Here is a 15,746-nt window from a genome sequence, read left to right as displayed (position 1 = left end):
CCAGCTCTTGTAAAACCAGCCCAGGCCTGGATTTCAAAGCATGTCTGGATTTGAAGTGCTCTGTGCATGCGCTGATATGCAGATGTGCAAGTGCACAGTAGAAATAATGAACTAGGTATTTGCAATTGAATAATGGAAGAGCAAGTCTAAAGTGGAGGTGTCAAGGGGGAGGAGATCTGGAGAAATAAGCAGCAGGTGCATTAAATGAGTATGGAGAGGACCATGTATGCCACCTTGAGCTCCTTGGAGAAAAAGGTGGGCCGTCAATGAAATCAATCAATCAGTAATACTGGGGATCACAATGCTGGCTATTTACCACTTAACACCTAACCATATGAGATGCGGCTGGCACTGTGGGTTAAACCACAGAGCCTAGGGGTTGCCGATCAGAAGGTCGGGGGTTCGAATCCCTGCAACGGGGTGAGCTCCCGTTGCCCGGTCCCGGCTCCTGCCAACCTAGCAGTTCGAAAGCACGTCAAAGTGCAAGTAGATAAATAGGTACCACTCTGGTGGGAAGGTAAACGGCGTTTCCGTGCGCTGCTCTGGTTCGCCAGAAGTGGCTTAGTCATGCTGGCCACATGACCCGGAAACTGTACACCGGCTCCCTTGGCCAGTAAAGCGAGATGAGCGCCGCAACCCCAGAGTCGTGCGCGACTGGACCTAATGGTCAGGGGTCCCTTTACCCCCCTTATCTAACCATAATCGGAGGAGTAAATGGCTTGTGGGCATCCAATGAAGCCGAGTGTCAGAACATTCAGGACAGATGAAAAAGTCCTTCAGGCAGCATGTCATTAAACTCTGAAACTCCCTCCCAAAGGAGGCAGTGATGGCTACCAACCTAGATGGCTTTAAGATAGGTTAGACAAACAATAATGGAGCCAAGCCACTAGCCAGCGTGGCCACACTCTGCCTCCACAATTGGAGGCAGCAATGCTTCAACTTTAGGAGGGGAGAGGGCTCTTGTGCATGAATCCTGATTGCAGGTTTCCCAGAAGAGGCATCTGGTCAGCCACTGTGAGAACAGGATGCTGGACTAGATGGGCCACTGGCCTGATGCAGCAGGCTCTCCTTATGTCCTTATGCTTAAGACTTCTTACGCTTCTCCAAGGCCTGCAAGTATCTGCAGAGTCCCCAGAGGCCCCGCAAGTAAAGGGCTGAGGGGAGCTGAGTGTCTGGAAGGAGAGGACAATCACAGAATGGCTTTCATTTGTCAAATTTGGGCTAAGGAAACTGCAGGTTGACTTGGAGAGATTCTATCTTACAGAAGTATTGGCTCAGTGGAGACCAACATTTGGAGTAGCCCTGGTTTTAAGGTTCTGTGTACAGTGGTACCTCGGGTTACAGATGCTTCAGGTTACAGACTCTGCTAACCCAGAAATATTACCTCGGGTTAAGAACTTTGCTTCAGGATGAGAACAGAAATTGCACAGCAGCAGGAGGCCCCATTAGCTAAAGTGGTGCTTCAGGTTAAGAACAGTTTCAGGTTAAGAACAGACCTCCAGAACGAATTAAGTTCTTAACCTGAGGTACCACTGTAGTTGTTAATCAATTGATATTAATTTTTGTATCTTTATCTTAGATCTTACTGTGATTTATGTGGGAATTGTTCAAACTGGTTGTGTATTTTTTGATGTTTGATTGTTTATGAGTACTTTGTTACGTTGTAATTATGTACTTTTCCATGTTGTAAGCCACCTTAAACGTGGTTTAAACCAGGCATGGCCAAACTTGGCCCTCCAGATGTTTTTTGGGACTACAATTCCCAACATCCCTGACCACTGGTCCTGTTAGCTAGGGATGATGGGAGTTGTAGTCCCAAAACATCTGGAGGGCCAAGTTTGGCCATGCCTGGTTTAAAGTATGGAAAGGTGGCATACAAATAAAATTATGTATGCATGCATGTGTTAAAACGCACACATTCAAAATGTATGCATTAAAATGCACACCTTTAGGTGGGATCATCCGGACTGTTCCCATGCAAGTCCATGAACCACACGTGTGGATTTCTTTCCGTCACAAATGGCAAATAGAATTGAGAATGGCAGCCCATAAAAAACAACTATAAAATCTACAAGGAACATTAAGTGAGTTTCTTATTTTATACAGAGGAAGGTAATTGAGCCAACTGTTCAAACGGATGTTTTGGGAGCCTCCAAAACTAGAGAGAGAGAGAGAGAGAGAGAGAGAGAGAGAGAGAGAGAGAGACTCTGCTGAACTGGCACAATTGCTTTGGTCTTTTGCTTCCCTCCTCCACAAAAAGCTCCTGCCAAAAAAACTCCTTTCTAGTCACCTTGTTCTATATCTTGCTAAGAAGAAGCCTTTCCTTTGGGGAATGTAGGCCATGAAGAAGTGTGACCTTTCTCAGAGATGTTATCTGTGTAGCCCTCTGTTCACTACAGTGTCTCTCTTAATGCCCTGACCTTTGAAAGACACGTACCTATTTTGTCGGTCTATCCTTGTAGTAAACTGCATCCACGTCCCTTAGACTATAGTTCTAGCTCTTTGGCTTTTGGCTCATCTCTCTTCTGGAAGCCTTAATTCCCCTCTGGTCCCCTGAAACTTTGGATTGGCCTGCATCTTTTGGAAGTGTGTCCCTGCAGCAGCAAACACAAAGGGGATGTGGTTCCAGATCCACCTTCCTCAACCTGGTGCCCTCTGGGTGTTGTAGACCACAGACTGATGGGAGTGATAATCTAATAGAGGTGAAGGCTACAAAGCTGAACCAGGCTGCACTCTGTGGACCAGTCTTAGTCTAGTCCAGCACAGGTAGATGTGTTTATCTTTTAAAAACATGACCACCTGTGCTGGATCAGACTGCAGTGGGGCCATAGAGTGCAGGTGGAGATTTGTAGGTGTCTATCTCAATTACTTTCTTGGGCTTCATGATCACTGCAGATGGTGACAGCAGCCACGAAATTAAAAGACGCCTGCTTATTGGGAGAAAAGCAATGACAAACCTAGACAGCATCTTAAAAAGCAGAGACATCACCTTGCCAACAAAGGACCGTATAGTTAAAGCTATGGTTTTCCCAGTAATGATGTATGGAAGTGAGAGCTGGACCATAAAGAAGGCTGATTGCCGAAGAATTGATGCTTTTGAATTATGGTGCTAGAGGAGACTCTTGAGAGTCCCATGGACTGCAAGAAGATCAATCCTCTCCATTCTGAAGGAAATCAGCCCTGAGTGCTCACTGGAAGGACAGATCCTGAAGCTGAGGCTCCAATACTTTGGCCACCTCAAGAGAAGAGAAGACTCCCTGGAAAAGACCCTGATGTTGGGAAAGATGGAGGGCACAAGGAGAAGGGGACGGCAGAGGACGAGATGGTTGGACAGTGTTCCCGAAGCTACCAGCATGAGTTTGACCAAATTGCGGGAGGCAATGGAAGACAGAAGTGCCTGGCGTGCTCTGGTCCAGGGGGTCACGAAGAGTCAGACACGACTAAACGACTAAACAACAACAACAACATCTCACTTAGGAGGCCAGCCAGGGCTGGGTCAGAGAAACCAGCAGCCAGCCAGCCACAGAGAACATCTCCTTGCACGGCGAGACTTGTTGAAGTGAATGGGAGGTCCCTGACAGCATCTTCCATCACTCTGGTACATTTCAATGCACCCACCAGGGGGATTGTGTTCAAAGGCTTATGTTCCACTAGCAAAACTTCCTTTTCAAATCGCACCTCAGTATTTGCCGGTGTGGTGTTGTTTCCTCTTAAGAGCCTGTGTTTTCTTTTTAATTCACAGCGGTTAAATGCACTTGAAAAGGAGCCCCCTCCCCATGGCATCCCCTCACCTGTGCTCAGAGGCCATGATTACCTAGCGAGGGAAGGGAAGAATTAAGGGCATGCATCATTTGATTTTAATTGAAGGAATGTTCTATCCCATTGAACTGCTAACTAAGCCGAACACAGGATTGTGTTTACATAAGCAAGCCCCGAGTCGATATAGACTTGCTGTCACGTTAAGTCAATACTTATGAAAGTTCTCTGTTTAATTATTCAGTGAGGATTGACTTATTATTGTGTTAAGATGGTGGTTAGCCTTGAGCAAAGGGAGCCGCAGAACTGAAAAGGCTTCTTTCGGCTTTCCCCAGAATGGGATGGGGCTCAGAGATAGAGAGAGAGATAGACGGTCTCTCACATCTTCACCATCGTCAGAAGCTCCTTCGACTGGGGGGGACGACACAGCTGGGGATGGGGAGAAGGAGGCAGCTTTCCATTTTTGTATCTTTCCATTCATACATTCCTGAATCAAAGCACGACCCCAGCAAGCCTTGGAGCTGAATATCAGCCAGCTGAGATCAATGATTCCCTAACAAAAAGTCACCAGCCTTATTTCACTTTCAGAGCTAATCGAAGAGCCTCAATTCCCCCAGATGTATTGTTCCACGCTGCCCCAGTCTCTGAGCGATGAGAGACTCCAGGGCTCCTGCATGCTTAGCCAGGGTTCAGATTCCCTGGAATGAAGGTCAGTGGAGCCTGTTGCATCTTTAGGGTATGTGGTTTTATTTACACCGACATACTGAGCATAAGATGAAGGGGTTCACAGCATCAATACCCCAGCAGATCTTTCTTCTCCATTAATCACAGCTTTGGCTCCAGCACAGAGCAAGCAGGTCTCTGTGTATCCTGCTTCTAGCCTGCGTCCAAAAGCTCAGCTCCCACAAACTACTCTGGCTATTGTTCTCCTGCCTAGCAGCTAAGTGAGGAGCAACCCATCCCTTAGCTTGGAGGGTCCCATCACTTAGTTGTAGCTCTTGCAATCTGGCTCATTCTTTTGGGATGCTGATGAGGACACTTAAGTGGCCAGGCTAAGGTCTTTGTCATATCAAGAAACTTATCTGACGAATTCAACAATAGAATCCTTTACAGTGGTACCTTGGGATGTGAACGGGATCCATTCCAGAGCCCTGTTCGCATCCTGAACAGAACCTAAGACACGACAGCGCGTCTGCGCATGCGCGGATCACATTTTGCCACTTCTGCGCATGTGCAGGGAGTCATTTTGACTGCATGCGCGAGCGGCGAAACCCAGAAGTAACGCGCTCCATTACTTCCAGTTCACCATGGAGCGCAACCCGAAAGCACTCAACTTGAAGCGTATTTATCCCAAGGTATGACTGTACTAGATTCTGACCCTTGTTGCCCCAAAGAATTAGAGGGTCTAAACTTAGGCATCATCCTGACTGACCTTCACCCCCCCAAAAAAAACCCCACAACAGTATGCTTGCAGGGATTAACGTGTTCCCACCACCTTGAAGAATGAAGCTCAAGTCAGGGGAAGCAGGAGGAGGTATATATGGATGTCTTGAGACCTGTCCAATCAGAGGGAGGCTCAGGGTCACCTCCCCCTTGTGGAGCACTTTCCATTCGGCACAGCCCCTCCCCTCCATTCCTCCCTGATGGGGACCAAGGAAAGCTGACATTTCCCCATCTAACTACATGGACAGTATTTATATAATTACAGGGGAGGTTGTGGTCCTGTGTGAAGGGTGAGTCAGCTGAATGCCATTCTGTCATGAGAGAAATGGGTGTGGGTGTGTCATTTCTATGACTTACAGTTCCAACATAATGCTAAGCCGGAGTTCAAGCTTTGTTTTCCCATGAAAGCAAAGCATCCAAGGTAAGCCATTAACCATGGATCCCTGTGGCACGTGAACAGGTGTTACCTGCCATGGTTTATTGATCCAGATAACCATTTTAGGTAAAGGTAAAGGGACCCCTGACCATTAGGTCCAGTTGTGGCCGACTTTGGGGTTTCGGCGCTCATCTCGCTTTATTGGCCGAGGGAGCCGGCGTACAGCTTCCAGGTCATGTGGCCAGCATGACTAAGCCGCTTCTGGCGAACCAGAGCAGCGCACGGAAATGCCGTTTACCTTCCCGCTGGAGCGGTACCTATTTATTTACTTGCACTTTGACGTGCTTTCAAACTGCTGGGTTGTCAGGAGCTGGGACTGAGCAACGGGAGCTCACCCCGTCGCAGGGATTCGAACCGCCGACCTTCTGATCGGCAAGTCCTAGGCTCTGTGGTTTAACCCACAGCGCCACCCGCATCCCTGACAACCGTTTTACCAAGCAGTAAAGGCTGGGGAAGCCTTACGACTGGATGAAACCCCCAACCTTGGTTATACATGAGAAAACAAAACAGGGAAAGAATTACATTGCATTGCTAGACACGCTAGAAAATCTGGCCAGTCACATTGGGTACAACTCCCACAAAGAGAACTGACTGTTGAGCAGATGATGAGCTCAACACCACAAATATATGGCTCTTTCCCTAAGAAGCATTTCTGAACCCCTCCTTTCCACAGATTAATAGGCAATTCTGATTCCTCTCCTGCCCTGCCTAGTCTCTGGCTAAAACCTGGACCTATGAACAGCTGCTCCAAGCCCTTCTCATTATGTAGTGTAATGAGAAGGCTGAACCGCTCTGGTTGTTGGTTTTTTCCAGAGATGGATCTACTGTATTACCAAATGACATTTTGCCCATTGCTGCAGAGGGTGTGAAGCTCTTTGGGTCCAGTTAAAAATAAAAAAATAAAAAAGCAAGCGTCCCACTTGGAACACGGATGCTCTCAGAGTCAGGTCATTTAATGAGCATCTTCTCCTCTTTCGAGGTTTTCCGTTGGAGGGTGTGGAAAAGAGAGTTGGAATTGAAGGAAGAACCCCAATGAAAGATGAAGGTCTCTCCTTGCCTCTGGAGACGGTGGAAACACAGCCTTTGTAGAAGATGGGAAATTCTTCCGAGGCAGCACTCAGTGAAGCATGTTAAGACCAGATTATTTGTGGTCCTGATTTGCTGATGCAAGATGAAAAAATACAGCAAACTGCAGCTGCTGAAATCAGCTCTTTTCATCCTTTCCCCTCCTCTTTCCCCTTAGCTGAGGTTATGGTTTTGAAAAAGGTTTTATATTCTGAAGCTAAAACCTGTCCGGTACAATCAGCGCCGCGGTGCAAAGAGTCTGTCAGAAATCCCCGCAGCTGCGGGGAAGACAAGAAAAGCCACACAGAGGGGAACGAGGGTGCCAGCAGAGGGAGGGGGTGCTGCTCCTTTTTTCCTACCACCTTTTTTCCATTCCAAGGGGATGGGGAGCCTGATCCAGGCACCCTGGGGTGGGGGTGGGGGCTTTTCCTACTCTCAGCCAAGGTCCCAAGGGGTGGCAAACTGCACGTGACATACAAATGCATGGGAGGGTGGTTTCCTGGCTGCTGCTTTAATGAAAAGCGGATCATTGGGAGGCTGAATCACAGAATTGTGGAGTGGCAAGGGACCCCCAAAGGCCATCTAGTCCAACCCCTCACAATGCATGAATCCCAATAAAGAATCTTTGATGGGTGGCCATCCAACCTACTGTATCTTTTTAAAAAAACAACACACCCAACGAAGATTTGTACAAGGAAGTGACGGTGTTGTTAGCCATTCCCCTGCTAGCCACGTTCCCATTCTTCATTTCTGCCCCCCTGGTTGCATTAGCAGTTTGACCCCAGTCCTATAAGGGGCAATCTGCTCCCGCCTTCCTTCCTCTGATGTCCTCCTGCACTTGAGATAACAGTAAGGGGGAAGGGGGAAAAACAACTCTCTTTAAAGGCTCTCCAATTACAGCTCATCTCTTTGCCTATTAGCTCTCAGGTTGGAGGTTTAATTACCTGCTGTCCTCCTAGCACAGAAACCTTATCTTGTCTCTAGGTTGTTATTGGGGTGATAAGTGTGGTGTTCTTGGTTCTGGCTGGAGTCCCATCACTTTGTTGTTGTTTAGTCGTTTAGTCGTGTCCGACTCTTTGTGACCCCATGGACCAGAGCACGCCAGGCACTCTTGTCTTCCATGGCTTCCTGCAGTTTGGTCAAACTCATGCTGGTAGCTTCGAGAACACTGTCCAACCATCTCGTCCTCTGTCGTCACCTTCTCCTTGTGCCCTCCATCTTTCCCAGCATCAGGGTGTTTTCCAGGGAGTCTTCTCTTCTCATGAGGTGGCCAAAGTACTGGAGCCTCAGCTTCAGGATCTGTCCTTCCAGTGAGCACTCAGGGCTGATTTCCTTAAGAATGGATAGGTTTGATCTTCTTGCAGTCCATGGGACTCTCAAGAGTCTCCTCCAGCACCAGCACAGCACCCATCACTTAAAGGTAAAGGGACCCCTGACCATTAGGTCCAGTTGCAAACGACTCTGGGGTTGCGGCGCTCATCTCGCTTTACTGGCCAAGTGAGCCAGCATACAGCTTCCGGGTCAGGTGACCAGCATGACTAAGCCGCTTCCGGCGAACCAGAGCAGCGCACGGAAATGCCATTTACCTTCCCGCTGGAGTGATTTGATGTGATTTCGAACTGCTAGGTTGGCAGGAGCTGGGACTGAGCAACGGGAGCTCACCCCATCGTGGGGATTCGAACCACCGACCTTCTGACTGGCAAGTCCTAGGCTCTGTGGTTTAACCCACAGTGCCACCTGAAAACCGAAGGAATGAGCATCAAGGAGGCATTTTTTCCCAAGAGCAGCCAAGCAGCGCCTTTCACGTGGTCTCTTGCACCTGACACTGCATGTTTCATAAGAAAATAAGAACAGCACCTGCTGGGTCTGGCCAATGGCCCATCTAGGCCAGCATCCTGTTTCTCACAGTGGCCGACCAAATGCCTTTGGGAACCCCACAAGCAGGATTCAAGAGCCCTCTCCCCTCCTGCAGTTTCCAGCAACAGGTATTCAGAAGCATTGCTGCCTCCGACTGTGGAGGCAGAGCTTAGCCATCCTGGCTAGTAGCCATCAATAGCCCTCTCCTCCATGAATTTGTCCAAATCCTCTTTAAAAGCCATCTAGATTGGTGGCCATCATTAGCTCCTGTGGGAGAGAGTTCCACAGGTTCACTATGTGCTTTGTGAAGAAGGACTTTCTTTTTTCCCAGTCCAGCTAGAGCTGCTGCTTCAGGTCAAGGTGCATACAGTGACCACCTGTCCATTATTTAGAGGCCATGATGGCTTCCGTGGAATCCACTCCTAATGCTTTTTGACTTCCGACCTGTGTGCTTTTCTCCAATGCCTTCAGCCACCCAATTTCCCTTTCCCCTTGCTGCCCTCTTGGACTTGCAATGCTCCCCCTTTATACATCTATGCCTCTCCCCTTTTCCACCAAGCCTTCGGGTTTGGTCCCCTTGTGCCCTGACCCTGCTGGCAGTAACCTTTGCCAATCACAGAAAACAATGGCCCATCCTAAAATACCAGGATGCCCACCCGATTTGCTCTCTTTTACACTTTCCTCCACTTTCGCTGTCATCTTTTCTGGGCTGATTTATATACATACATATTCTCCTTCATTCCTTATCTCGCTGCTCCTCATGTAGAGCCCAGAGTAGCTACCAATGTATAAAATATAGCAATAAATGACTCCTGAAAGCACAGACTAAAAATACAGCCATAAAAATGCCATTAAGCAGCCTATCACAATCCGAAGTGCTGCAGGCATCCTGTCCCAGAGGCCTGCCAGAACATAAATGTTCTTTGCTGGCATCTGAATAAAGTTGGGGAGGGGAGGAGCCAACTTGACCTGCAGAGAGAATAAATTCCACAAACTGGATGCCGCCACCAAGAAGCCCCCGCCCTCAGACCATCCTCAACGGGGGGACCACCAGCAGAACACACACACACCGCCTGCAGCTCCCAATGCCCAAGCTGGTCAGCACTGGGCAAGACGCTCCATTGAGTACTGGGCTCTTAGTCATTCAGGGATTTGTACATTAGTACCAATCCTCTGAAACTGGGCCAGGTCATTTCGTGGATGAAATATGAGCCTGTCTTGCCATTCTAGATAATAAATGGGCAGTAGCATTCTGTACCAGCTTCAGCTTCCCAAAGCACTTGGGCAAGAGGATCCCAATGTGCCAGGACCTCTCCAGCCACAGAGGCCAAGCTGCTCTCCTTGGACTCCAGCTTGGAAGCCTCAGTGACACCATCATCTCTCCTGCTCTGCTCAACAACTGCTAAAGCCAGCTAGGCTGCTGTAACTGAAGAAGTTTCTGCCACCAAAGACAGAGCAAGCCACTGAGGAAGAGCTGCAGCTCTTATTCAGGACTCAGCCTTGGAGCAAAGAGGCTGAAACCACACCTAGGCTTTTATGGAGCCTTCAGCCAGAGCCCTGCATGGAACTGTCCAAGGTGCCACGGAAGGCCCTCCCTCAAAGCAGAAGAGACTCAGAAAAATTCAGGTAGCCCCCTGCTCATTTCCTGACACTCGGCAAACTATCCTGTACTGGAGCAGAATATTCTGCAGGATCAGGCCAATGGGGGCCCATCTAGTCCAGCACCCTGTTTTCACAGTGGCCCACCAGATGCCAGGGGAAACCCTTCTGAAGGCATTCCACATGGGACAATGAAAGTACCTTTGAAGGACCCCATCCCCACAAACCTTGTGCAAAGGCTGTTAATGGAGGGAACAAAGTGAAAGGTGCCTTAATATTCATGCTGGATGTTCCATAAACAAATTTCCCTTTAGAATGGCCTGGTTGATTCCAAACCTATTTCGGTGGTCCCCTTTGCCACCCAGAATTCACTGCTCCCAGTTCCACAGCAGAGCTAACCTCAAGAGCCAGTGTGGTGTAGTGGTTAAGAGTGGTGGACTCGTAATCTGGGGAACCGGGTTCGTGTCTCCGCTCCTCCACATGCAGCTGCTGGGTGACCTTGGGCTAGTCACAGTTCTCTGAAGTCTCTCAGCCTCACTCACCTCACAGAGTGTTTGTTGTGGGGGAGGAAGGGAAAGGAGATTGTTAGCCGCTTTGAGACTCCTTCGGGTAGTGATAAAGCAGGATATCAAATCCAAACTCTTCTTCTTCTTCGAATGTATAGAAAGAAACTAACAGGAAAATACAGTGGTATCTCGGGTTAAGTACTTAATTCATTCTGGAGGTCCGTTCTTAACCTGAAACTGTTCTTAACCTGAAGCACTCCTTTAGCTAATGGGGCCTCCCGCTGCCGCCGCCGGAGCACGATTTCTCATCTTGAAGCAAAGTTCTTAACCTGAAGCACTATTTCTGGGTTAGCGGAGTCTGTAACCTGAAGCGTCTGTAACCCGAGGTACCACTGTAGTTGCTTGATTAGCCGAGCATCCACCTAAGAGTGTACAGAGGAGGCACAAACACCAAGCATTAGATGCTGGCCATGCCCAGGGAGACTTTCTTGGGCAGCAGGAGGGTGAGGTGGCTGCCCAACATTCCTACTGAGCAGGCAGAGCCAAGCTGGAGCAAGTTTCCCATAGGCTTATGGGTCTCCCTTTGGGGCATCTGGGTTTCCACTACGAGAACAGGATGCTGGACCAGATAGGCCATTGGCCCAATCCAGCAGTCCCTTCTGATGTTCTTATGCTCTTGCACTTGCAAGGTTGTGCTTGCAGGCTTTCCACAGACATCTGGTTGGCCACCTGAGTACAGGAATCATCCCTCTTCCAGGGTGAGGCTTTGCCAGGGATTCCCCATTCCTGGGCACTTGTTGGGCCCGGGCCCAGTTCTATTCCAAACACCATTTCCCAGGCCTTTCTCTACTATTATCATTAGGTAAAGGGACCCCTGACCATCAGGTTCAGTCGCAGACGACTCTGGGGTAGTGGCGCTCATCTCGCTTTATTGGCCGAGGGAGCCTGCGTACAGCTTCTGGGTCATGTGGCCAGCATGACTAAGCCGCTTCTGGCGAACCAGAGCAGTGCACGGAAACGCCATTTACCTTCCCGCAGGAGCGCTACCTATTTATCTACTTGCACTTTGACATGCTTTCAAACTGCTAGGTTGGCAGAAGCAGGGACCGAGCAACAGGAGCTCACCCCATCGAGGGAATTGAACCGCCAACCTTCTGATCGGCAAGTCCTAGGCTCTGTGATTTAACCCACAGCGCCACCCGCGTCCCTTTTATCTATTATCATTATGATGGCCTTAATTCATGGGAGAGCCTGAGAAATAAGATGACCTTTTCGGTTTAGAAAAGAGTAGAGCAAGAGGGAGGGAGGGACATTGCAGTGCTTGGGACTTTTTAATTTAGTTTAGGGGAATAAAAGGTGACATGGTAGAAGTTGATAAAACTATGCATGACTTGGAGAAAGTGAATAATGTTTTCTCCGTCTCTCATAACACTAGAACTCGCGGACATCAAGTGAAGCTGAATGTTGGAAGGGTCAATGCAGATGTTTAAAAAGGACTTATTTATGCAGTGCAGAGTTAAACTGTGGAACTCACTCTTGCAGGAGGCAGTGATGGCCACCAATCTGGATGGCTTCCAAAGAGGATTGGACAAATTCATGGAGGAGAAGGCTACCGATGGCTACTATGGTTCTGAATATCAGCCACAGGAGGGGAGAAGGCTCTTGTGCTCAGGTCTTGCTTGTGGGCTTCCCAGTGATGCATCTGGTTGCTCGCTGGGAGAACAGCTGGACTAGATGAGCCCTGCTGGCTTGATCCAGCAGGGCTCTTTGCATGTCCCTATGTGCTGTAGTTCATCCACTAGCCATTCCAGCAGCTCAGAGTTTCTTCCCCCCGCCTCCTGCCTTTGTACCCAGCATTTAGCAAGGGGCAAGGGGAGGCACACAAGGATCGGCAGTGCCCATTGGCCCTTGGAAGAGAATATTGCCCTGGCAGCTGATTAGACTGCCGGGGGAGTTCTGGCAGCTGGAGAGACAGAGAGACAAAACCAGAGAGACAGGGCAGAGCAAGAGACCGAAATTCAGGGAGACAAGTCTAGCACTAATGATGTTTCCCCCTTGGCCAGCACTTTGACACCTCCTTTTTCAACATCACTTGCAATTTCTTTCTCCCTGATCTCCTGAGACACATCCCTGCCCCTGTGTCCAGCCCTAGCAGAGTATCACGTGCCCTCCCACCCCCACAAACACGGAGACACATGCGCCTAGACCAGCTCCCTTCCTCTGCCTTCTTAAGCAGGCCTGTCTTCTTGGCAAAGCCAGCTCCAGGTTGCCTGGTCCATTGGGGCCAGATGATTGACAGGATCCCCATCCTGTCCCACAGTGGCAGACATGAGGGATGAACCAGCATGGCCAGCACTGTCGCCTTCCCCAACAGCACCCCATCCGCGTTAGAGTAATAGAATTGTCGAGCTGGAAGGAACCAAAAGAGCCATGTAGTGCAATTTCCGGCAAGGCAAGAATTGCAGCTAAACAATCCCTGACCTCTGTTCAAAAAATTCTAAGAAAGAAGAGCACAACATCTTTCAAGGAAGTCCATTCCCTTGTCAAACAGCTCTTACTGTCAGAAATTTCTTCCTGGTGTTTAGTCAGAATCTCCTTTCTTGTAACTTGAATCCTTTCATTTGGCTCCTACCCTCAGAAGGAGCACAAAACAAGCTTGTCTGTCTTCCCCATGACAGCCCTTCAGATATTTGAAGACGGTTCTCCAATCGCCTCTCAGTCTTCTCTTCTCCAGGCTAAACATTGCCAGCTCCCTCCACTGTTCCTCACAATTCTTGCTTCCAGGCCCTTGATCACCTTGGTACCCCTCCTTTCCACACTTTCCAGCTTGTCAATCATAGGACTCCAGGTGGGGTTGGACCAAGACAGAATAGAGTGGTACTATTACTTTAAAAGGGGGGAAAGTTGACAGCTATGGTTTCCCCAAGAACACTTGCAGCATGCACCCAAATCACTGCGTCAAAGCAATCCATCGCCAGAGATGCTGGAGACTCCATCAAAAACCACACACACCCAAAACTCAGAGCCACAAATGGACCACAATGACAACGTTTCATTGGTGAGCCCAGGATGCTGAGCCCGTTTTCCTTAGTGACCTTCCTTTGGAAATAAACTCCAGGGCTCAAGGCCTTCCTTCCTAGGTATCTTCCCTCACGTTTGAAAACTCTGCTCATAACAAAACCCAAATTTCACAAACCATTCATGAGCCCCAGGGGCTTTGCCATTAGGAAACCTGGCTTTGAAGGAATGGGTTTCTGTGCAGTCAGTTTGAAACTGACCCAAAATCCGCATTTTTCCTTCTCCAAGGGAGCATTTCTAAAATGCATTAACTTGAGCTGTTGAGCAAATGCGTAACAGAAACCCAGCTGTATAAATAAGTGCTCAAAGCCCTCTCCCTTATCAGTCCGTGACGGCAATGTATGGCCTTGACTGTTCCAGTGGAGCAGGGATGGCGCATCTGGGTCTTATCTTATGTCCTGACCACACTCTGACGCACAGGTCTAGTCCAGGAACAGCGCCAGGAGAGTTGGTGACCTTCTTACCCCAAGATAAGAGTGCTGGAACAGGAATACCCTTATATGGTCAAGAGTACAGGAAGAGGAACACCCTTTTATGGTTAAAAGTACCAGAGCAGGAACATCTGTGATGTCAACCTGCGTGTATAAGCTGACGTGGCTGGATTCCTGGGAAAGGGGGGAGAGAGTGCCTGGAGGATATATATACTGCATGAAATTTTTCATTTCTTTGGACTTGCTGTGAGCTGACCATGCAAGTACCTTCTGCTATCCGGAGAGCAGAATAAACTCTTTCTCTGAACCAACCCTCGGTGTCATTTGACTTCCTTCCTCCCGTCCAGGAGGAATGCTAAAGTCCAATAAGGCTACAGCTTCACAGTGAGGCGGTCCTTACCGGCAGAGGGGGTCCGACCTGCACAGGCTGCGGAGCTCCAGGCAGTTGGGCTTCTCCTTGTCCTCATAGGAGCAATGGGGGACGATGGTCTGTCGGCGTCGCTCGGCACACGCCTGGTCCCTGCAGGAGCAGAAGAGCAGCCGGTAGGTGTACTCATGGGGCACGCGGTCGAAGAACTGGCGCAGGGCTTTGTGGCACTTGCGGCGGTTGCAGCGCTCCGTGGAGGAGATCTCCTTGTTGCAGATGGAGATGTAGCTCGAGCGGAGGCGCTTGCAATTGTCGTTCAGGTTGCAGGCTTTGGCCGCGTCGAGGCAGTGGTTGCTTTTGGCGTTGGCAGTCGAATCCATCCCTGTCCCAGAAGAAGAGAAAAAGGGGTTACTGTGCATAAGAACAGCCCACTGCTTCAGGCCAATGACCCACCAAGTCCAGCCTCCTCTTCTCACTGTGGCGAAACACAAGAGCCCTTTCCTCCCTGTGTGATTTCCAGTAACAGGTATGCAGAAGCATTGCTGCCCTTGACTGTGGTGGTACAACATAGCCATCATGGGTGGTAATAATAATAATAATAATAATAATAATAATAATAATAATAATAATTATTTTATCTATACCCCGCCCTCCCCAGCCAGAGCTGGGCTCAGGGCAGCTAACACCACTAAAATCACAGTAAAAACATAATGGGGGGGGGGGGGACCAATTTAAAATACAGGTTAAAGTGCAATTTAAAATGCAGCCTCATTTTAAAAGTAGCCAATAGATCAAGACCATAAGGAGAGGGAAACATAAGGGTCAGGCGGAGTCCAAACCAAAGGCCTGGCGGAACAGCTCTGTCTTGTAGGCCCTGCGGAAAGATGTCAAGTCCTGCAGGGCCCTAGTCTCTTGTGACAGAGCGTTCCACCAAGTCGGGGCCAGTGCTGAAAAGGCCCTGGCCCTAGTTGCGACCAATCTAACCACCTTGCGGCTCGGAACCTCCAAAGTGTTGTTATTTGTGGACCTTAAGGTCCTCCGCAGGACATAGCAGGAGAGGCGGTCCTGTAGGTACATGGGTCCTAGGCCGCATAGGGCTTTAAAGGTCAAAACCAGCACCTTGAACCTGACCCTGTACTCCACCGGGAGCCAGTGCAGTTGGTAAAGCACTGAATGAATGTGATCCCGTGGCAAGGACCCCGTAAGGA

At 49.2% G+C, this 15,746-nt stretch overlaps 1 protein-coding gene across 1 annotated transcript in view; it reads right to left on the bottom strand.

Moving 5' to 3' along the window:
- GFRA2 (GDNF family receptor alpha 2) overlaps window positions 1–15,746 on the bottom strand; it is an 83,025-nt gene that overhangs the window by 23,176 nt on the left and 44,103 nt on the right. The window contains exon 4 of the mRNA XM_083629542.1: window positions 14,572–14,920. Coding sequence (XP_083485668.1) covers window positions 14,572–14,920 — 349 coding nt within the window. The remainder of the gene's footprint in view (window positions 1–14,571; window positions 14,921–15,746) is intronic.

Source organism: Podarcis filfolensis (assembly GCF_964270895.1).
Source record: "Podarcis filfolensis genome assembly, chromosome: 8".
Classification (NCBI taxonomy): domain Eukaryota; kingdom Metazoa; phylum Chordata; class Lepidosauria; order Squamata; family Lacertidae; genus Podarcis; species Podarcis filfolensis.
The sequence above is the reverse complement of the archived record's forward strand: the minus strand, read 5'-3'. Positions and strand labels throughout refer to the sequence as shown.